The sequence below is a fragment of the Mastomys coucha genome, unplaced genomic scaffold (assembly GCF_008632895.1).
Source record: "Mastomys coucha isolate ucsf_1 unplaced genomic scaffold, UCSF_Mcou_1 pScaffold7, whole genome shotgun sequence".
Classification (NCBI taxonomy): domain Eukaryota; kingdom Metazoa; phylum Chordata; class Mammalia; order Rodentia; family Muridae; genus Mastomys; species Mastomys coucha.
Genome location: NW_022196913.1, coordinates 75,160,857 through 75,182,766, shown reverse-complemented (window position 1 = coordinate 75,182,766; position 21,910 = coordinate 75,160,857). Strand labels below are relative to the sequence as shown.

The following is a 21,910-nucleotide window of genomic DNA, read 5'->3' as shown; positions in this document are numbered from 1 at the left end:
GTGGAGATGGAGGTGGTGGTGGTGGTGGTGGCGGCAGCGGCAATACACACCTTTAATGCCAGCACTCAGGAGGCAGAGTCAGGCAGATCTCCAAATTTGAGGCCAGCCTAGTCTATAGAACAAGTTCCAGGACAGCCAGGGCTACACAGAGAAACCCTGTCTCAAAACAAAGAAACAAAGCCTCAGCCATTGACCTTGAGTTTACATGGTGTGGCCCTCAACCTACTGAACAGATAGATAAGCAGCCAGAAGCCAAGCCAGGAAAACAAGCTGTGGGTCATAATCAAAGGAGAAAGCTGCTCTGACTTGATATTATCCATCTGTGCCATCATAAGCATTGCCAAGATTCACTCCAAGAAAATATAAAATTCCAGTCCTTATTAGACAGAGCTTCTGACCTCAGTCAGCAGGAAAGGCCAACCTGAGGTAGACCTGATGGAGGAGTGGCCCTACAGAATACGTGATGCTGGCCACACTGGCCCAAAGCCATAGGGTGAGTCAGTGGTGGATAAGTCTCTTGAACTTAGGGTGCCACGAATGTTCCCAGTAAGGCAGTGGAGGTGAGGGCTGCTGAACAGACACAGTAAGTGTGTGCCACAGCCACCACCCCACATGGCTGCCTCTGTCCTAGCTGCTGGAAGCACAGGCCTGGCTCTACGAAGCCTGAGAGGAGGTGGGATCTAGAGAGGCCTGATAGTCCAGGGCTTACAGATAGCTGGGTTTTTTTGGTACTCAATGCAATAAACCCTCCACATTTCCCATTCAGTGACAAGAACAGAGTTAAAGCGGACTCTCACATTGATCCTCCCTCTCCCAATTCATAGCTGAAGTTCTAACCTGTAACACCTTAGAATGTATCCATATTTGGAGAGAGAGTTCTGAAAGTGTTCTAAATGAGGTGTGTCAGGTGGCTCCTGTTCCAGTGGGATAGCTGGCTTATCAAGTAGACATGTGAACACTCACAGTGTAGGACTGTGAAAAGCAGCCTGGTTTCTGGTTGAGCTAAGCTTAGTTTGAAACCCCGGTGACCCCACAGGTGACCCCACAGGGGATAACCTTGCAAGGAACAGTAGCCGTTTTGCCACACTCCTGGACATCAGGCTTCTGACATGAGGCTGCAGCTCTCCATAACTCTGTGGCCATCAGTCATGTAAGCGCAAGACCCTAAGCCCCTCCACAGGTAGGGGACATAACCACAGGTCATGTAGCTTCAAGACAGATCTCCATTTTAATGAGGTACCTAAAGGTCTGGAGGACTTAGCCAATAAACTCCCCTTCCCAGACACTCCTTCCTGCAAAAGGTATTTAACCTCAGGCCCACCCTGAGAAAATGGGGTAGAGTTTTACTCATTGCTACTTTCCACCATGACAATAAATGCTTTAAAACCGGTGAGCCATCTCTAGACTCCCACAGGAGGCCTCTCAGCGCTCCCTGCCACGGCCTCCACCAAGCCAAGCCATGGGCGGAGAAAGCCAAAGGATTCTCCTCCCCAGGGACCCAGCCAGAGCTCCCCTCTTCTCCCCTTTGGCCTGAGGCTAGATCCTTAGGCCCTGGGACCTCCAATCCAGCTCCGGCAGTCCCTGGGAACCTCAGACTGCACTCTCCCACCCCTGGGCAGTGGCCAGCAGCTTCACATAGCCTGACACCCACCGGGCACCTGTGTGGGGTAAGTGTAGTCAAAACTTTCGTATCCCATCTCCAGGAGCAGCCCTAGCCCTGTGGTGGACTGGATGCAGGACCCGCCCCCCCATAACCTCACACACAGGGAAGGTAAAGAAGAAAAGGAAGAAGGGGGGCTGGAAAGATGACTCAGCAGCTAAGAGCACCAACTACTCTTCCGAAGGTCCTGAGTTCAAATCCCAGCAACCACATGGTGGCTCACAACCATCTGTAATGATATCTGATGCCCTCTTCTAGAGTGTCTGAAAACAGCTATAGTGTACTTTACATATAATAAATAAATAAATCTTTAAAAAAAAAAAAGGAAGAAAAGGAAGAAGGGGAGGAGAAGAGAAGAGGAGAAAGGGGCAGGGCATTACCAACTGTCCTCCTAGTACTTGGGAGGCTGAGGCAGTTTGAAGCTCGACTGAGTTACATACTGAGTTCCAGACCACCGTGAGCTAGAGTGAACCCTGACTGAATAAGGTCCCCCTGCCCCCCAAACTACATTGCAGGAAATGCATTCTGTGCTGACTAGACCCCTGTAATGTTTCTCCCTACGCACATTTCAGGAAGTATATTCTCCACTTACAGGTCCCTGGCGACTTAGTTGTTAGGTTCTATCACTGTGAAGAGAAACCGTGGCCACGACAACTCTTATAAAAGAAAGTATTCAATTGTGGCTGGCTTACAGGTCAGAGATTCAGTCATGACAGGAGACGTGGTGGCACGCAGGCAGCCATGGTGTTGGAAAAGGAGCTGAGAGTTTAGCAGGCAGCAAGAGGTGAATGTCACTCTAGACCTGGTTTGAGTGTTTGAAACTTCAAAGTCTGCCTGCTAGAGACACACTTCCTCCAATGAGGCCACACCTCCCCATGGGCCTACGGGGCTGTTTTCTTTCAAACCACCACATCTGGTAACATTTTTCCCTACACACAAACACTCAGTGATCCATATTTCTATACAGAACAGCACCTGGGAGGTGGAGACAGGAGAACCAAGTTCAGGGCCAGGCTCCACTATCTAGGGACTATAAGCCCAGCCTGGGCTACATGACACCTTATATTTGAAAACAAGAAAGAAAAAAAAAAGATTTCCATTCAAGAGAGCTAGCATAAGGACAGCACATTTATACAGAGCCTTCTTTCTTCACAATATGGTATAAGAATGCCACTCTAGTCCTACCGGGGCCATCAGCTAAGCTAGCTCAAGGCCCAGGCCACTGTAAGAGGGTAAATCTCAGCTGCAGTTCTCCAAGCTTCCACTGGGTGGCTCACACTCCAGCCTGGTGTTTCTCCTCTGCCTCTAACCTCAGTCTCTGCTGGAAATTGAAGGCACTGCCAGTGCTTGAGTTTTTGTTTTAATCCTATTTTTTCCTCTGGAAGTTCCCTGTATTTACACAGTAACAGCATCAACAAGCCACTTCCCTTAAAGCAAACATTCCCTGACACCCTAGGAAAGTAGAGTTGGAAAACGGCAGCCAAAATGCTTACTGTGGCCTGCAATCGAGCTGGCTGGGAACTTAGGAGCTAGCTGACCCACACCGGAGATGCATAGGTTGCCAAGCAGGTCAGTGTGTGCCAAGAGTCACATCACTCTGAGATCATGACCCTGACATTTACATTCATGAGACCACTTGATGCACTCTGAGATGAAATTTACCCACAGAGACAGACATACCCTCACCTCGAGTCCTTTCTGGGCGAGGGCTAGTCTGTAACTGGCTTTCACATTCTCGCTGTCTATCTGAAGCACCCGGTCACAGTCCAGCTTTGCCTCTTCAAACTGGCCCAGCTTCAAGTAACAGAGAGCCCTGGTACAACGCAAGGAAAGGAGAAGCTGATCAGTGTATTAGACAGCTAGGGGGCTGGGGAGGCTGGCTGTGTTTAAAAGCACTTGCTGCTCTTTCAGAGAACCAACCAGTCCAGTTCCCAGTGCCCACACAGGGTAGCTTACAACTGCCGGCTGTACAGCATCTGACACCTGCTTCTGACCCCTGTACCCATGTGCACATGCCCATACACCCATGTGCACATGCCTGTACACCCACACACATGCATGCCATTAAAAATCTAAAAAAGCTAAAATACTTTCTATAGTTTTTTAAAATATATTTTTAAAAGGAAGAACTAACTAGTAAGAATCAAAAGCAGCTCATTAAGACTGTCTTAAGCTGCAGTTGCTTCAACTAGCACTTTATACCTGCAGACAGCTATGGTGCTCTCACAGGGGATGAAATTACATCACTGGGGAGGCCACTGCAGACAAAATATAGCCTGATCCAAAACAAGGGTGCAGCAGGGTGGAAATAGGGAACTGAATGAGCCTCTAATGATATCTGAAAATGGGTCTGGAGGCTCACAGCCAAGGCCCAAAAACTTGTGGGAAAAAGCTAGTGGCAGAGCAATCAGGGGATGTTGTGGAAGGTAAGTTCATCAAGTTAAAGGAAGGCATATGGGTGTATGAAGGAGAATGATCTTGCACTGGGCTTAGAGTTAAGGGAGAGAGGAGAGGGTCAGAGCGAGACCAAGGACACAGCCTGGGCACAGACTTCCCAGAGCAGAGCATGGTGTTCTTGATGAACCTGGAAAAGCAGTGCCTGGCTGGAATGGAAGGGTGGGGCCAGGCCAGATCAAAGGGCCTTGTTCCCTCGGACAAGTGTATAATACAGGGTGACATGCTTACTCTAGCTACAACTGGGAGAGTGGGACAAGAGGAAAGAGAAGGCAGGAGAAAACAGTGGCCTAAGGCAGGCATGGGGTGGAAAGAGCTGGGGGCAGCCAGCCACTCTGGAGGGTACTGAGAGCTGAGTCCACTCTAGGCTGCCTCCTGCTTGGGAAATGGAGGCCAAGAGCATTCAGCTTCTCCAATGAGAAAGGAGAATCAGGGGCTCAGAAAAACAGAGCCTGGAGGAGCAAGGATAGGAGGTAAGTGGAGCTGGATTTGAGGGAGGATGAGCTGGTCTAGAAGTCAAGTAGACAATAAGGGATCCAGACCCTCCAAGGCAAGATACCAGACAATGGGAAGCCTGCAGAGAGGAGGCCCAGGCATTGAGCTCCATGCCACTACAGCCAGGGCAGCAAGCTGTTCACAGAAACCAGAGAGCCATTCCTGGCCACTGATGAAAGGGCCAAAGGAGGATACTCTTGGACTTAGTAACAATGTTCAGCCAGCAGTGGCCACAAGAGGGAAAAGGATACAAAGTCTTGTAAGAGACCAGTCAGAATTAATCTGAGGGGTTGGACAGGACTCAGCAATTTCCAGCACTTGATGCTCTTTCGGGGCACCTGGGTCAGGTTTCCAGCATTCATATGGTAGCTGGGATCCAACACCCTCCTCTGACCTCTGCAGATACCATGTGGTACACATACATCAATGCAGGGAAAATACATACATTAAAAAAAAAAGACTTTATATCAGAAGGAGGGGTAGAAATTATATAAATACAGTACATATGTATGAAATTCTCAAAGAAAAAAAAACCTTTAAAGATTGTATGATAAAGCTAGAAAAATGCCTGAAACCGATCCTTCATTCTTTCCGTTATCACACCCTACCTACTTCCACCAAATCCCCAAAGAATCACAAGTGGTAAAGATGGTACAGGCTGCATTCTAGAGCAGCCTGCCAGTTCCTACTGTGCACTGTTAAAAAGAAAAAAAGACGGGCCTTTAGAACTTCAGAAGCAAAAGGACACAGCCCCTTAAGACAGCATTTTGAATGATACTGGTCACCCCCAACTCAAGCCCGCATCCAGAGCTTAGACCCAGCCTGCTGCAGCCTGGCCAGACAGACAGTGTGGGGCCAGGGCAGGACCAGCTTTGTTACCAAAGATGCTCATGCGACCAGGGCATCAGACCTTCATCCTCCCAATCCTTCTCCAATCTCTGTAGTCCAGCTCTTTCAGAGACCCCCAGGACAGCTTGCATACTAGAAGCATTACATGGAATTAATGAATTGTATTACGTTAACTCCTTAAAAGTTATTTTAAAATAATCAAACTGAGCTGGAGAGATTGCTCAGTGGTTAACAGCACAGGCTGCTTTTCCAGAGGATGTGGGTTCTATTCCCAGCACCCACATGGCAGCTCCCACCTGTTTGTCTATAATGCTAGCTCCAGGGGATCCAACACCCTCAAACCAGAGCACATAAGATGAATAAATAAAATAATCAAAACTATTAAAAGGCCTACATAAATCACAAAGAACTTGCCTGTTTGTATAGATGGCACACACTTGGCTGTTAATCTTTAAGCATTCATTGTATTTACTAATGGCATCTTTGTAATTTTTGTCCTTTACAAGTTGATTTCCTTCTTCCTTGAGGGCTTGAAACATTTTTTCATCTATAGGACCAACAAAATAAACACACAGAGAAAACATTCCTGTAACTACATCTATAAAATCTTAAGAATAATTATCAGCAAACTCTCCATTGCAGAGCCACACCCTCACACAAGAGGTGCTAGGCTAAACAGAACAAAACCTAAAGTTAAAGAGGAGAAGCTGCTGAATTATGAGAATAGAGTGCAATGCTGCCATGTTACACATGTCAGAGAGTGAGGTGCTACTGTGTTACACACACTGCAGAGGGCAGTCCCACTGTGTGCCCCTGTGTTACACACGCTGCAGAGGGCAGTGCCACTGTGTGCCTCTGTGTTACACAGTTGCCATGTCTTCTCTCCCTGCTGGTAATCTGGAGACACTAACAGGAACAAGAACTGTGTTAGAGATGGAGGCAGTCAGTCATCCATACACCAGGACACAGGTGATTAGATGATATGAGGTTGACTCTCACACACTGGCTGCTCCAGTGAACTCGCAAGGCCACAGTTTCCAGTAATTGCAAAGCACACTGTCTCTTTAAGCACTTGGGTATTAGTACTTTAGACATTTCATGAAGCTGGAATTATGGCAGAATAAGTCTATGAAATGGCTACAAATACCATCAGTGAGTGGTCACGGTGGTACATGCCTGAGGTACCAGGACTTGGGAGGGAGAGGTGGGCGGCCCAGCACTCAGGGTTATTTGTGGTTCTACATCATGTTAGAGGCCAGTCTGGACCATGTGAAAACCCTTACTCAAAATCCCCAAAGCTGGGTGCTGGAAGCATGGTTTAGTGGTTATGAGCACTATGCTCTTGTAGAGGTTCCAAGCGTGACATGAGCACGCATGTTAGACACTTCAGATCTCTGTGAGCACCTGTACTCATGCACACATACCCACATACACACAATTTTTAAAACCTGGGGACTGGAGAGATGGCTCAGTGGTTAAGAGTACTTGCTGCTCTTACAGAGGACTAGATTCAATTCCTAGCACCTACATGGTGGCTTACAGCCACCTGTACCCTGTTCTGACACCAGGCATATATGTGGTACACATAACATACATGCAGGCAAAGTACTCATATACATAAAATAAATGTTCAAAAACAAAACAAAAGATTCAATAAATATTTGAGGAACAGCGACAAACTTTAAAGCCTGGTGTGATATTTACTCAGCATCCAAGTTTTCCTACTATATATCTGCATATTATTATCTTAGAATTTATTATCTGTACATGTGCTATATGTGACTGTGGACAGGTATCTACAACAGCAAGCATGTGGAGCTCAGAGGCAATCTCAGGCTGTCTGCTCTCTTCCACCATGGATCCTAGAGACTGAACGCAGGTCTTCAGGTTTGCAGAGCAAGCACCTTTACAGACTGAGCCATCTCACCACCCCTGAATCAGCTTTCTGGTTTATTTTTAACACAGCACTCTTGTTACATGGTTTCCTGGAAAGCTTAATAATTTCTTCTTCCTCTTCTTCTTCCTCCTCCTTCCTCCTCTTCCCCCTCCTCCTTCTTCTTCCTACTCTTCCTTCCTCCCTCCTCCTCCTCCTTCATCTCAATAATGCCAGCTCCACATTAAGACATCGACACTGGCTTGGTTACTCCCTACCTGCCTGCCTTTCCTGTACACAGGATATAGAAGAGACTCAGCTTCCTAAATCGAGTTAGGAGGGAGGAAAGCCTGACCCCACGTCTGACACCACAGTTCAGCTTCTGCTCCCTCATGAGGAAACATGGGTAGTCCTCCGTACCTGTGATACTGGGTGTGCAGCTGTTGGGACATGGATCTTTGTCTGTGGTCTCTGCAGCAGGGAGCCAAACTTGCAGTGGCTCAGATGTGGGTACAGCCGGGATGGGTGGCAGTCTCTCCCGCCATTTTGATCCATCTAGCTCCGTTAAGATTCGTGTTATTCTAAAGAGAAAATGAACCGTTGGTATTGATCAAGGAATTAGTGTTTTATATTAATGAAGGTTTGATCAAGAGTCAGACTAACTACTTCATGGTGGGGTACACCTTTAATCCCAGTACCCGGGAAGCAAATGTAGCTAATTTCTGAGTTGAAGGCCAGTGAAGTCTACAGAGTGAGTTCCAGGGCTACACAGGGAAACCTTGTCTCAAAAAAACAAAAACAAAAACAAGTCAGAGTAACCAGGTTGTACCTCTGTGCTCTTCTTAGATGTAGAAAAACATGCAGTCCATATAAACTAAAATGTTTCCAAGGGGTTTTCAAAGTTGGCATTGTTTACTTAAGTAAACCATCTTTGGCTTTTTCTGTGTTTGTTTGTGTTTGTGATAGGGTTTCTCTGTGCAGCCATAGCTGGCCTGGAACTCACTCTGTAGCCCAGGCACTTCCCACAACTGGGAAGGCTAACTGCTAACTACTGAGCCGCACTTGTTAGTTAGGTCTATGAATGCACATACTTTTATTTTCTAAAGATACTTCTATTTATATATAGATGTTTATAATACACAGGATTCTCCTATAGTTTCTTATACAGAAATTTCCATCATAAACTGCAGTTATAATAACTACATATCATTGGCTGATATGAAAATGTAAATCTGAAAGTTAATGTATAACCAACCACAACTGTAGAAGAAGAAGATTTTGAAAAAAGGGATTTTAAATAAAAAATGTATATTACCAGAAGAGTCTAGCATGCTGTATGCTAAGGCTCCTGAAGAGGGAGAGGCAGATGTTAACAAAAGGCAAAAACAAAGTACAGATGTTTAAAAGAAATGTTTCTGGTGTTTGGTTTTCCACAATGGACTGTAATAAATGGAAAGGCATGACTGTGGCATCGCAGAAATGAAGTGAGATCGTTTAATTAAGAAGAACATGAAAACCCCAGAGTTTCCTCAGCTTGTAATTCTTATAAAATAATAACAGAACTTTTGAATTAAAAAAAATTAATTAGAAAGTGACAGCCTTAAAGTCAACTGCTCTGAAACTATCCTCCTAGGTAAATGGACAATACAAACAGCAGAAGGTTAAACACGGACTCTGCATTGGGCCCAGCAACGTCCTTCCTACATATATACCAGAGGAGGAGACGGGTGAGCAAATGAAACTTATCCGGGGTGTCCATATACACACTATTTGTAATAGCAAAATGGTACAAATAACCAAACTGACCACCACCTGACAGGTTAATAAAAAAGACATGATCTGGACATACATGACTAGGACACCCTCCACAGGAGCTCAGCACTGACTCAAGCCACACATGGAGAGCGCAGAAGCATCACACACAACAGCACAGTCTATGACTCTATTTCTATGACATATGCAGAATGGGTAAATCCACAAGGCAGAAAGCAGACTGCTGGCTGCCAGGGCTGAGGAGGGAGACAGTGTCTCCCTGGTGGGGACAGGAAGCAGATGAGACAACAGAAGTCATCGCTGCACAACTCTGTGCTCACAACATGCCATGAACTGTGCACTGGAAGATGTTTAGTCTTCTGTAAATTTTATCTTGTGTTTTAAAAAGAACGATGCAGAAAGTTGAGAAGTTACAATCAACACGGCCTCCCTCCACACTTCATGCCATTTAGCTCACTGCCACAAACCGTCAGCCCATTATTCGGCTTCTTGAAATACCATGGTGGTGAGTATGCATGTGTGCATGTGTGCACACAGGGGCCCAAGGTTGACATCAGATTATCTTTCTCAATCACTGTTTGCTAATTGTGGCAGGTTGCTCAGTTGAACCCAGAGCTCACCTATCAGCTAGTCTGGTTAACCGTTTGCTTGGAGGCATTCCATTTCCACTCTGAGTGCTGGGGTGACAAGCAGCAGGCATGCTCAGCAGGCACTTACACAGATTCTGGGGATCTACACTCTGGTCCTCAGGTTAGTGTAGAAAGTGCTTTTTCCTCTGAGGTATCTCTTCAGACCGAAATACATTTTGTTTTTTGGGTCAGGCCCTTGTCTCTGTCAGTGCCTCAGGTATTTCCTGAGAACTGCCTAAAGACTGAGGATTCAGGACAACTGCCTAGCATGCATAAGGCCCAGGTTCAATCCCAGAGCTGCAAAAAGGACAGAAAGGGTGAGGATCAAGGGAGCGGGGGGAGGGGGGATAGCCAGGTGTGGTAGCATATGCCTTTGATCCCAGTCTTCGGGAGGCAGAGGCAGGCAGATTTCTGAGTTTGAAGGCAGCCTGGCCTACAGAGTGAGTTACAGGACAGTCAGGGTCACCCAGAGACACCCTGCAACAAACAAAACAAAACAAAACAAAACATAGACAGAAAAAAAGAAATAAAAAAGAAAAGAAAGAGAGGAGGCACTGCCAGGTAGAAGATAGGCACATTAAAAGCAAAACCCCAAGCCTGGGTTTACATAAGCTTTCTGTGTGGAGAACACACTCTGTCAACACCTTTTAATTTAGGATATCAGCCTCACAACATACTGCAGCTGTGACAGTGGATACACTGTAACGCCCATCCTTATGAAGTTTCTAGTAAAATGGCAAGAAAAGGAATTCAGAAAAAGAAACTCATTGCAGGGCGGTGCTACCCAACAGCCCATCCGCACTTGTGAGTCCTCCTCTGATCCCATCCGCACTTGTGAGTCCTCCTCTGATCCCATCCTCACTTGGCAGTCCTCCCCTGGAGCCCATCCTCACTTGGGGAGTTCTTTCTTGCTTTCCTTAATAAGTCTATTTTGCTTTAGTAAAACACACACACACACACACACACACACACACACACACACACACACACATGCTGTAGCGGCTGGCAAAGAACCTAACAATTGAAATGGACACCCAAAGGAGGCCATTGCTGTGGGTACTGAGAAAGGGAGCCAAGGAGTGCTGGCAGCTGGTGGCTTTCTGAGAAGGAGCATGCTCTCTCCTACAAGAGAGCTAGGAGACCAGACAGCACCCTAGCCTTCAGGGAAGCGAGTGACTGGCAGTGTGGGGTGTGTGTGATATGTGGTAAGGCTTTCTGGCTCTGCTGACTCACTACCAAGGAACTTGTGGATGACTGAGGCCGGGTTTTGTCTAGTGTTGCCATGGATAACCAATAAAAGCCAATACCTGGAGAACTTGGTACTAAAAGTGTTCTTGGTTTAGAAATTTGTATTATTATTATTATCATTATTATTTTTGAGTTAGGGTCTTACTATCTAGCCCTAGCTAGGTGGAACTTGCTATGTAGACCAAGCTGGCCTTGAACTCTCAGAGGTCCACCCACCTCTGCCTTCTGGATGTATGCCGCTCTGCCTGGTAATTTTTGTTGCTATTGTTGTTGTTGGGATAGTTGCATGTATAGGTGAAGGGGTATGTGTGCGCACACACGAGCATACACATACACATGTGTTAGGATGGCACTCAATTCTAGGATGCATTTATTTATGTATTTTATGTATGTTAGTGCTCTATTTGCATGTATGCCTACATGACAAAAGAGGGCATCAGATCCCATTATAGATGATCATGAGCCACCTTGTAGTTGTTGGGAATTGAACTCAGGACTTCTGCAAGAGCAGCCAGCGCTCTTTAACTGCTGAGGTCCAGGACTCAATTCGAAACCTGAAATTCATGAAGGCATTCAGAAAGTTTCCAATTCTGAATCATTACCGGTTTGGGGTTCTCAGAGTTTGGGATGCTCGGACTTGTATGTACCGTTCTTTCAGTGAGCTGGGTGACTGCCAAGGGAAAGCTCCGGCCAAAGCAGGCTGGGAGCCCGGGGAATGCCAGCATGGATGACTGTGAGCCAGGCCATCCTCGCTGTCCACCTGTGCTCACAGTCTTCTGGGATTCTCTTAGCACTCTTCACAGATACTTGGAGTGATTCCTCTGCAGTAGCCATGGCTACTCGGCCACACCCATCTACAATCCATCCATCTCACTGTCCATCTCGGTCCTCCCCAGGGCCCTCAGTCTTACGCTGCCCCCTAACTGTATTCTAGCTTGCTGAGAGGCAGAGACCATGCCACCGAGATCTGCCTCTTGTCTTTTGTAGATGTGTGAAGCACAGCGCTAAGACCAGTACAGGGTCCAGGACAGCCCAGGAATTTTTGAGAAGCTGCCATTTGGGAAAATGGAATCAGAAAATACTATGTGTAACTAGAAAATGTTATTTGATGCATAGCTTTCAATTTTTGGCTGAGTATTATGAAGTCTGTGTTGTTGAGCTCTGGGCCATGCACCAAGGTTGGCTTCCAGCCCGAGCCTAAGGACACTTGCCGTCTCATTCTCCCTCGGGAGATGAGTTGGTCAAAATTTTAATTAGATCAAACTTTCAGTTATTTTATCCCCCCTCCCCCTCCTCTTTTTCCTCTTCTTCTTCCTCCTCCTCCTCGGTGTCTTCTTACAAGGACGCGAGCAGGTGCAAGAAGCATCCGTGCTATGTGCAGGTAGCCCAGGAACACATGAGCCCTGTGAGATGTGTACAGCGGTCTGCTCACGGCACCTATTTAGATCCTGTCCTGGTGTCAGTGTGACTTAGACATCCACGAAAACACCTTTTAATACCCAGACCGAAGAGGCACACGCCAAAGCTGTCCACGTGTTGTCAAGGTGAAGTAACGTCACAGAAATAAATATACAGATGTGAGAGGATAAAGGCAAGAAATACAAGGGAATCATTAGAAATCAAGCTGGGAAGAGTGGGTGCTCATATAAAAATGAGTGAAAACCCAGGACACTGATGGCATTCTTAAAGGATGAAGGGTGTGGCGTGACACTTCTGTGACAGAGGACCCCAGAGGGTGACCGCAGACCAGCTTACCTGTTAATACTGTCACTGGCCAGCTGGATCCTGCCGTCTATCTGCAGTGCTGTTTTATAATCCACGTATGCGTTCCTGTACTGCTCTAAGGTCTCAGAGGCCATTGCTCGCCGCAGAAGGGGCTTCACGGAAAACGGATGAAGCTCCAGAGCCCTGAGAGATGAGATAGTACATGGCGTTTACCTCGGGAAGGATCCTTTAATTTGTCTTCAGCGATGCAGACTGCAGGGCTGAACCCCCACGCACCGCGCCTGATAATCCACCCTGGGGTCCTGGCAATCTATCAGAAAGACAAACCCAAACTTAAACAGCCATCACACAGTCCTTGAACCCACCGACTAGAAGGCACTCTACTGTCCTTGGGCCACAATGAGGTGTGAGCTCCCCAGCACTGCATTGGCCTCCGAGCCCCCCCCCCAGCCCCCACCCCTGACAGAGTCAGGTGGACAGATCAGAAACAAAAGCCTCACAGCTAAGGAAATGGACTGAGGTTCCCCGCACCACACAAAACCAACCGCACATATCTGCCTGCTCTGCCAGAGCTTAAGAGGGAAGACAGATTTGCTCGCGCTCACTAGCCAGCCAGTCTGAGAGTCCTTAAGCAGGCAGTGCCAAGTTCAGAGAATATCTTTGTCTTAAACAACAAAATGGGGAGTGGCTGTGGAGGATGCTGATCACTGGCCCACACCCACACAGACAGACAGACTCACATACACACTTACTTCTTAATCGTATCCATACATTTAACAAGGTGCCTTACTACTAAACCACAAGAACTTGCATGATGTTTTTCTGAATCAGCTTTCTAACACTTTCTATGGCTCATTATTGATTATAAAAAGGGTATCAGCAACAAACCAGAAGAGACTCAAGGACTAAGCCAACAACTCTTTATTAGTCACGAGTTTTCATCTTGCACTTTCAGTATCACTAGAGATAAATTTCATCTGTGAGGCCAGAGAGTGTGGAGGTGTTCCCTGCCACACCCGCATCACCTCCATTCTAGCACGCTTTCATTGCTCAAGACACCACAGATCCAATCAAGATGGCCCAAGCTTGGAATCTCAAATTGATAAAATAGGACACAGAACTCTTAGTCCTTCCTAACATAGGAAATGAAGGGTTAGGGTTTTTGTTCTTTGACTACATCTTGAAAATGAGTGTGAGCTTGTGAATGGAAGTGCCATTGAAGAAAACAGTCTCCAACCACAACCACAAACAGGTGTGGTGAGCATGGAAGAGCTCCCCAGAAGGCCGGCTGCTCGAGTCAATAGCTGAGACCCTCAGAATCTCCAGTGGGCAAGTCTGTCAGGTGACAAAAAAAAAAAAACCACGCAGAGGCAGAGAATGACTAGGCAACTTTAGCCTATCTACATACTCCAAACAGAAGTATCATATGGTTTGGGATTTTCTTGTTGTTGTTGTTGTTTGTTTGTTTTCTTTTGTCTGATAGACAATTATGCAAAAAAAAATCTACTTTTTAGAACATTGTTTCTCCCATTTTTGCTTAGGCGTGATGGCTTCTGTATCTCACACGGAGCCTGCAAACTAAATCATGGAGAAGCTGAGGAGGGAGGCCCGGAGCCTCAGGCATACCACCAAAGTTCCCAAGAGTGATTCTGCAGACAAACCCCTGGGAAACACTGCCTCTCCAGAGGTGCATCAACACTTATCTTCAGACTGGAGAGTCAGTCAGCAGTTCAAACCAACTGCTGTTCCTGTACAGGACCAGAGTTCTCAGCACCCACATAGGAAAGCTTCACAAGCACCCGTTACCCCAGTTCCGGGGGACCTGATACCTTCTTCTGGCTTCCTTAGCTACTACACATACATACAGACAACTTGCACACACGTACACAAACACATTGTTTTTAGATCTTAGACTGGAGAGATGGCTTAGCTGTTAGGACCTGAGTCTGATCCTGGCACCCACGGAAGGTGACTCACAACCGCCTGTAACCCCAGCTCTTCAGGCACCCACATGTGCCACACATTGTACACACATGTGGCACACTCATGCATACACGTGATTTAAGTTCCTTAAAAATTAAATCCTATAAGCAATATCTTCACAGGTAAAAAGGTTTCCCTAGTTTAAAATGTCTGGTTTGGTTTTTCTGAGTCAGGATTTAACGTAGCCCACACTGGCCTCAAACTCTGTAGCTTAGGATAACCTTCAGCTCCTCATCCCACTGCCTCTATCTCCCAGTTGCTGGGATTACAGGTGTGAGACATGACTCCTGGCTTCCCATTCAAAATTCGATTTATAATACCACTTAATCTGGTAATAATAAGAGCTCATGGAACTCCTCAGAAAGCAAAGATTATTTCTGAAAATTAAATAGGAAGCCTCCTTGAAAAATGTGTGCAGTCTTTGGAGCTAGAAGAGATAGTTATACATTTTACTAATAAACTCTTCCTTGTTCATATAGATTCAAATACACCAATATTTGAACATGCTCCTGAAGGCACATCATGTCTCTTCTCTGCTACTAAACCTGGAGAAGATAGGGACTCCATCAGAAGACCAACAGACTCAACTAATCTGGACCACTGGGGATTCCCAGAGACTGAACCACCAACCAAAGAACATACAAGGGCTAGAACTAGCTCCCTACCCCCACACACAGATGTGCAGCTGGTCTTCATGCAGGTCCCCCAACAACTGGAGAGGGGCCTTACCCTGACTCTGTTGCCTGCCTGTGGATCCTGTTCCCCTAACTGGGCTGTCTGATCCGGCTTCAGTGGGTGAGGATGTACCTAGTCCTGCAGTGACTTGAGGTGCCAGAGTGGGTTGATACCCAGGGGGGAACCTCCCCCTTCTCAGAGAAGGGGATAAGGCAATGGGGAAGGGGGCTGTGTGAGGGGAACTTGGATGAGGGAGGATATAAACTGAATGGATGGATGGATGGATGGATGGATGAGTGAATGGATAGATAAGTAAATGAAAAAAATCTGAGAATAAAACATCCCACTAGGCACCATCTCCAACTTGTCCCTCGGGGACTCCTACCAGGTATCAAAGAAAACACCCAAGTAGGTCAGCCTACACAGAGGTCAGCCTTGACTAGCAGAGCCACATTCCTTGGCTGAGAACACAACTCTAAGGTCACTCTCCTAGGCCAAGGCCCTCTTCCCTTCCCAGCAGGCCCTCTGCTCTCCCCCAGGACCCATTCCTCCTGTTCCAGCCCTAGTGACACAGGCCTGGAGTCCCATCTCAGTTTTCCTCTGAGGAAGGACATTAGAAAGTGCTTAGATGAGAGGATGCTCACTGCCAGTCACGACACACCTGTCTCACACTCATTCGGCCCTCTCAGCCACAGCAATGGCAAACGTTAACAGGTTCTGTGGGGAATGAGCCGAGATCTGGGGCACCTGATTGTGTTCACAGTAGTGTCCTCATGACATGACAGACTTCAAGATGCCCACCTGATGTCAATTAACTCGTGAAATCTTAAAAACATAGCAGTTAGCTAATGGGAGCCAGCATAACTGTGGATGGAGACAGGCCAAACCAAAATATAAATGCTAGTCTATTAAACGTCAGTCTATAATACTGGCAAAAATAAAATAACCAAGCAATGTAAAGCCTTCTTCAGACACTGGAAGCACCGACACTATCAGGCTTAATCCACGTTAATAAGCTGACCGAGTCAATGAAGGAAACTGTTTGCCTTGTAAACGGGGCTTATACATTTATTGTCCAAACTTCTGAGAGTGAAAGGTGCGACACGCGACACACTCTAATTATATGAAACAGCAGGAGGAAAACAGGCCAGTGTCAGCCAGTCTACAACATCACTTCTTACTGTTTTAATTAGTAACTTCTCTTTTTTTTTTTTTTTTTTTTTTTTTTTGAGACAGGGTTTCTCTGTGTAGCCTTGGCTGTCCTGGAACTCACTTTGTAGACCAGGCTGGCCTCGAACTCAAAAATCTGCCTGCCTCTGCCTCCCAAGTGCTGGGATTAAAGGCATGAGCCACCACCGCCCAGCCAATTAGTAACTTCTTGCCAAAGGGTTTATCACTTAATGGTAAAAGAAAACAAGAGGTTTGATTCATGTGCCTATATTCATCCAGCCTTGCAGGTTACTGAGTACCATCCCTGAGCGAGGAGCCGCAGAGGGCCAAGAGACTAAACCCACTACACTGGATGGGGCTGGGCGTCTACAGGTGCAACAGGGTCAAGAACCAATGTTAGAGCCTGCAATGGCCAGGGTGCCAGGAGAAACCCATCACGTAGGCTAGCAGTTGGGCAGAGCTGAGAGTGTAACTTATATCTAGAACAAGGTGGGAAAAGGCCTCGAACACGGGGCCGTGAGAGGAAGGAAGTGGTCCAGTTTGGGGAGCAGGTGGTGCCAAGAAACTTGATCTGGAGGGCAATACTCAGTCACTGAAGTGAGCCTGAAGACAATCTGAGCAAAACATAGTAGAAGTTACCCTGGTGGCAGGTGTCCCGGGGCAAGTTACCTCTCATAATCCAGAGAGAGGGGGGAAATCCACAGATTATGGTAGAAGCAGGGGAGAAAAAGTTTGTATAATTTTTCAGGTGTGTGTGTTTGTGTGTGTGTGTGTGTGTGTGTGTGTGTGTGTAGATGTGGAGATTTTTTGTTTGTTTGTTTTGTTTTTTGAGACAGGGTTTCTCTGTATAGCCCTGGCTGTCCTGGAACTCACTCTGTAGACCAGGCTGGCCTGGAACTCAGAGATCCACCTGCCTCTGCCTCCCAAGTGCTGGGATTAAAGGCCTGCGCCTTTTTTACATTCTCATCACAACACCTGATGAGCAGTCTTAGGAAACTAGGCTCTTTCATAGAAAACTTGGGATATTAAACATTGCCTTCTTCACATTGGCATTACAAGCGTTTCTTGACAAACCTGGAGCAGGTTTACCTGTTACAATCCTGGATGCAGCCCCTGCAGTCTCCTTCTTTGAGGTAGCATGCTGCTCTATTTGAATACAAGATGCTTAGCTCATCCGAATTTGCACTTCCTAAAACCACATTTAATTAAACACAGTTAAGAACCATTAGCAAAATCAAAGTTCTCCAAAAATGACAGGACTGCAGTCTCAGCAGCACTGCAGTGAGACCTACAGCCTGCTCATCCTGCAGAGCTCCCAGGAGCTGTCCCCGCACCCCGCACCCGCCACACAGGGAAGGTAGGACAGAGACCCGTGCAAACCTGCCTGGCCGGCACTAGCTCCGCATTCCGAGGTATTGCTCACGGTACCCTTAGTCAGCGGGAAAGAATGCGGGCCAGCGCCTGTCACCGCTCCCCTACCTGTGGGTTCCAGCAGCGCTATCGCCGCGGAGTACTGCGCGGCTGCCTCCGCGAACTGCCCGCCACGGAACAGCTCGTTGCCGCGACTCTTGAGGTCGCCGGGGCTGTCTGCGGCTCGCGGCTCCTCTGGGTGGTTGTCGCCGGTGGCAGCCTTCGCTGTCTCTCGCAGGCCTCCCTGCTGCTCCGCTCGGGGCCCCGGTGTCCGGCCCCGCCGCGACCGCCTGCTACCCTCGCTCCGGACCATCAGCTTCTTCTGAATGTTGCCCATGGCCGCTGTAGGGAAGGGCGCGCGGGGAGGTGAGTGCATCCCTGTCCCGCGATCCAGCCTGGCCAGTGCGGCCGGCGCCACCCCGAGGGCGGAGTCCCAACTCCCCGCCACCCGGAGTGGGCGGCCTGCTCGGCCTGCCCTAGGATCCCCAAGGACCCGGTCCAGTGCCCACTGAGCCAGCCCAGATTAACCCCTTAACTGCTGGAGAGCAAGCTGAGCTCCTGGGAGCTAGCCTTTCAAAACCATCTCCTACACCAGACCCCACCTGTCCCAGGTAGAGCTTGCATTTAGTCCCAATTCAGGAATGAGTGAAGTCACTAGAATTTGATTCACACGATGATGACTATGCCCAAGTTCAGGGCACCATCTTCCTTATGTGAACTGACTGGGAGAAAACGGTCATTTAAAAGATAAAGTCTTTTTAATTCATTTCAAAGTGAATTCAGCAAAATCATAGAGAGTATATAAACTTAATGAGGCCTTAAGAATAGTAAAACTTCTCATTCATAACTGTATGTGGTGACACATGTCTATAATCATGGCTCTTGGAGGATATGACAAGTTCCAGGTCTGCATGGACTACATAAGAAGACGGTCTCAAAAACTAAAATCAAAACATTTCTCCTCAGATGCCTTATTCAAACTGAAGATTTTTGAATTCAACTGCAAGTTTTAGGCATTGTACTTCAGCTGTGGTGTCAGTATTTAAAACAGAGTAACTAAGGACCTCAACTCAGGGCAGAGTAGCTAAGGACCTCAACTCAGGGCAGAGTAACTAAGGCCTCAACTCAGGGCAGAGTAGCTAAGGACCTCAACTCAGGGCAGGGTAACTAAGGCCTCAACTCAGGGCAGAGTAACTAAGGCCTCAACTCAGGGCAGGGTAACTAAGGACCTCAACTCAGGGTAGAGTAACTAAGGCCTCAACTCAGGGCAGAGTAACTAAGGCCTCAACTCAGGGCAGAGTAACTAAGGACCTCAACTCAGGGCAGAGTAACTAAGGACCTCAACTCAAGGCAGAGTAACTAAGGCCTCAAATCAAGGCAGAGTAACTAAGGCCTCAAATCAAGGCTTGTTCTTTGTTTTGGTTTTGGTTTTTCAAGCAAGGGCTTCTCTGTGTAGCCCTGGAACTCACTCTGTAGACCAGGCTAGCCTTGGACTCACAGGGAAAGCGATGCTTTTTTAAAAGGCTGGTGGTAAACTGGAGGCAGAGGCAGGCAGAGGCCAGGAGGCAGCCAGGGCTGCACACCGAGACTTCATCTCAAACAAATAAAACCTAGCTCACAAATACCCATGTTCCCAAGCATTCTCTTTAACAATTTCTAATCTGACTTTTCCTGGCTATGATTTCCATCCTCTTTCATACACGGAAAGGTTGCAGCGAGAGCGGAGAGAACCATGTTATGTCCTGGAAACCCATGGTGACTGACTACCTGACTATAGTCAATGAGCCTAAGGACTGTCAATACAGTGGTAATGGTAAAGCCAATAGCTTCCTCCCTTCTTTTTATTTTTCCAGACAGATTCTCATACATAGCCCAGGTTGGCCTGTACTCATGACAAGTCTCCTGCCTCCATCTTCGGAATGTTAGAGATTATAGGAGTGAGCCACCATGCTCAAATGCAAGGTTCATAAAACATCCAATTTGAATCACTAACCAAAAGAGGCTCAACTATCGTAACAATAGAAAACATTTTTGATAATCAAAATAAATCACAAGACTGGATCCAGTAGGAGCACAGAGCAGAGCTCCAATTTTCACTGGTAGCTGCTCTCAAGTCCTCACCCTGAAGCATCCTGAATGTACACATAAGCTGGAGTAGAGAGAGAAGGTAATGTGTGTGTGTGGGGGTGGGGGGTGGGCACCCCTGCCTGCTGAGAATCAAAAACAAGCAAAACAAAACAAGAAACCAAAGGTTTGGGTTTTTTTTTTTTTCCTGCAAAAGTAAGCACAGGGACCTATGGGTATGGTTAGGAACTCAGTGATGAGACAATTTGGATGGACTGTCAGGAGGCAGTGTCATAAAGTGATGGGACAATTTGGATGGACTGTCAGGAGGCAGTGTCATAAAGTGATGGGACAATGCGGGTGGACTGTCAGGAGGCAGTGTCATAAAGAGATACTGTCCCTGGAGTTGCCAACACAAACAGGCTCATCAGAGTGTTGGTATGGGTGAGATCCTCAAGTCCCTGGAGGGATCCCTGAGAAGGCCACCTAAAGGGTAACCCAAGGAGTCTCTTGTGGAGATGGAAGACCAGGAGCATCTGGGGAAAGGGTTAGCAACAAGGAGCATCAGAAGGAGGAGTGGCAAGTAGTGAGGCCTTGGGGGAGGGAGTGCGACACACAGAGAATATAAGGAAAACACTAATTGTCTGAATGACACACTAAAATGACACATACCATGACCAAGAGGGATGTTTCTAAAGAATGAAAATGTAGAGGCTGGAGTCGTGGCTCAGCGGTTAAGAGCACTGGCTGCTCTTGCAGAGGACCTCACTTGACTCCCCAGCACTCACATGGTAGCTCACAACCATCCATAACTCCATTTCCAGGAGACTCTGACACATTCCTAGAGCACCAAGTATTTGTGTGGTATAATTACATACATGCTCAAGGTTAGAAAGTCAATCAATCTCAAATACAGTGGTGCATGCCTATAACCCCAGCACTCAGAAGGCAGAGGTGGGAGACCCCAAGTTCCAGGCCAGCTTGGTCTACATAGCAAGACCTGTCTCAAAAAATAAGACAATCAAAAAGCTACACTGTATGTTTGCATTGGTATGAAACAAAAAATATGCAAAAACCATAAGGACCAAAGTCTCATGACTGGCAGTGGGAAGCTGGGGCTATAGATGACGGAGCCCCTGCAAATGGGGTAAGATGGCTTTGAGGGGTGATGAAAACATCCCCGAATTAGCCAAAGTATGCCAAATTTGAAAGTTATGTTGACAAGCAGCAGAGGGTGACTGATTGTCTCTTAAACTAAAAGCCCTTCTTTCCAAATAAAGATAGGTACACAAGCAGGAGAGGAATGGTGGAAAATGTGTATGTGTGTCTGTGTGTTTGTGTCTGTGTGTCTATTTGTATCTGTGTGTTTGTGTTTGTGAAAACATGAGTGTGTGTGTGTTGTATGTGTGTCTGTATCCTGTATGTTTGTGTCTGTGTGTGTTTGTATCTGTGTGTTTGTCTCTGTGTGTTATGTCTCTGTGTGTTTGTGTGTATCTGTGTGTGTTTGTTTGTGTCTGTGTTATGTCTCTGTGTGTTTGTGTGTGTCTGTATGTTTGTATCTGTGTGTGTTTGTGTCTCTGTGTGTGGTATATGTACATGGGTGTGTGTCTATGGATGTTTCAAAGCCAGGGCCTCATTTATTCTAGGCAAACTATCACTGAGCCTTACATCACTGTCATCAGAAACCTGAAGCAGATGGTCATCCTATATTACTAAATTGATTCATAAGATGTTTCTCTCTGATGGTCCCTGTGGCAAGTGCCCCAGATGCAATGCCACACCCACTTCAGATCCTCAGAGTGGAGCTTCAAGAGAACAGGCAGACTTCATAGACACCCTGGAGAGAGGGGAGAGAGAGAGAGAGAGAGAGAGAGAGAGAGAGAGAGAGAGAGAGAGAGAGAG

The 21,910-nt window shown here is 47.0% G+C and overlaps 1 protein-coding gene across 2 annotated transcripts in view; it reads right to left on the bottom strand.

Annotated features, from left to right (window-relative positions):
* Positions 1–21,910, bottom strand: part of Spag1 (sperm associated antigen 1) — a 59,600-nt gene that overhangs the window by 6,030 nt on the left and 31,660 nt on the right. For both annotated transcript variants that reach the window (XM_031358866.1, XM_031358865.1), the window contains exons 11-16: positions 18,014–18,286; positions 17,624–17,723; positions 12,737–12,889; positions 7,752–7,912; positions 5,873–6,005; positions 3,347–3,473 (exon numbers count right to left, since the gene is read on the bottom strand). In XM_031358866.1, the coding sequence (XP_031214726.1) occupies positions 3,347–3,473; positions 5,873–6,005; positions 7,752–7,912; positions 12,737–12,889; positions 17,624–17,723; positions 18,014–18,286 (947 nt within the window). The remainder of the gene's footprint in view (positions 1–3,346; positions 3,474–5,872; positions 6,006–7,751; positions 7,913–12,736; positions 12,890–17,623; positions 17,724–18,013; positions 18,287–21,910) is intronic.